At 41.6% G+C, this 1,274-nt stretch overlaps 1 protein-coding gene across 1 annotated transcript; it reads right to left on the minus strand.

Annotated features, from left to right (window-relative positions):
• Nucleotides 1-167: 167 nt before the first annotated feature.
• Nucleotides 168-1,049, minus strand: TEOVI_000297200 (protein phosphatase 2C, putative; the record flags this gene model as incomplete). The annotated part of the gene is made up of 1 exon (XM_067225963.1): nt 168-1,049. The coding sequence occupies one exon, from the start codon at nt 1,047-1,049 to the stop codon at nt 168-170; it is 882 nt and encodes a 293-aa protein (XP_067082064.1).
• Between the last annotated feature and the right edge of the window lie 225 nt (nt 1,050-1,274).

Consider the following 1,274-nt stretch of genomic DNA (forward strand, 5'->3'; position numbering starts at 1 on the left):
CTAGTTACTTTCGATATCGTAGCAAATAAAAAACGTATATGTACGTATATATAGCGGCAACGACAATAGCAATTAGAATCGCTCATTGGAACGGCAACGACAGACCCTGTATAAAGATGATAATTTTCATCGTATACACAAATTCAACGTACATTTAAAAAAAATGATCAACGCTCACTACAAAAGAACGCAGGTTTAAATCTTGCTATAACAATGGTCATATTGTCACAGCCTGTTCCTTGTATGCATGGGGCCAGGCACCTATCCAGAACAGCTTCACACACTAAACCAATATCATCTTCGGTATCCTTAAAACTTTGATGAATCAGCTGACAACAGTCATCATTTGACAAAACATCCCAAACTCCATCGCACGCAACAACAACAAAAGCATCTTCCTCTTTTATATCAATTCTAGTCACATCAGGCAAGGCAGTAACTATCTGTTCCTCCCAAGACAACTCGCTATTCTCTTTGTAGTCAAAATCACCTATAGCTCTACTAACGGCTAAATTTCCATCGACACGATGGGACTGAACCGTCCCTCCGGCTCGCAAAATACGCTCCTTTTCACCCGGAGCAGAAGGTTTGTGATCAATACTTAGAGGAATGGCGCGAGTTCCACGGTACAAAACTGCCCTACTATCACCAGCATTTGCGCATATAACCTCGTTTTGAGTTAACATAACGCAAATGGCCGCAGTTCCACCCTCTGACCTCAGCATCGACATTTTGGACAAATTGGAGTCAATCGCACCAAACGCCTTTTTGAAAGCCTCATCGTATGAGCCACTGCGATACTCTGGTGTTAGCATCAGCTCATCAAGGAGATGTTCCCTACAATACTTAGCGATTTTGTTACCGTTATGTCCATCGAAAACGCCGATGAATGTATGATGTTTATTCCCACCTAAATTCAACTGAGCTACGTGAGCATCTTCCATGGTTTTGCGCCACCCCTGCATCGCGCAACACCCAACATGAATATGGGACGTTTCAAATGTACTGGTGTGCTTCTCTGTGACAGGTTTGGACAGCGTTTCCCCCATATCTCCTGATAATAAGAAAATAAATGTGGCAAAGCTTTCCCTTTAAGGGGACTTGAAAGTTGTGATAAAGAGAAGCCAATTTGATGGTATTAACGAAACGAATGGGATGAATGCAGTGTGACATATTCTAAAGGAAGGGTGTCTAAGCAATGTCCACACAAACGCGGTCACACCACAGCAGTCTCTTTTTTTTTTCTGTTTGCAATATATATATATATATATATA

The sequence above is a fragment of the Trypanosoma equiperdum genome (genome assembly GCF_001457755.1).
Source record: "Trypanosoma equiperdum strain OVI genome assembly, contig: ctg_637, whole genome shotgun sequence".
NCBI classification, from domain to species: domain Eukaryota; phylum Euglenozoa; class Kinetoplastea; order Trypanosomatida; family Trypanosomatidae; genus Trypanosoma; species Trypanosoma equiperdum.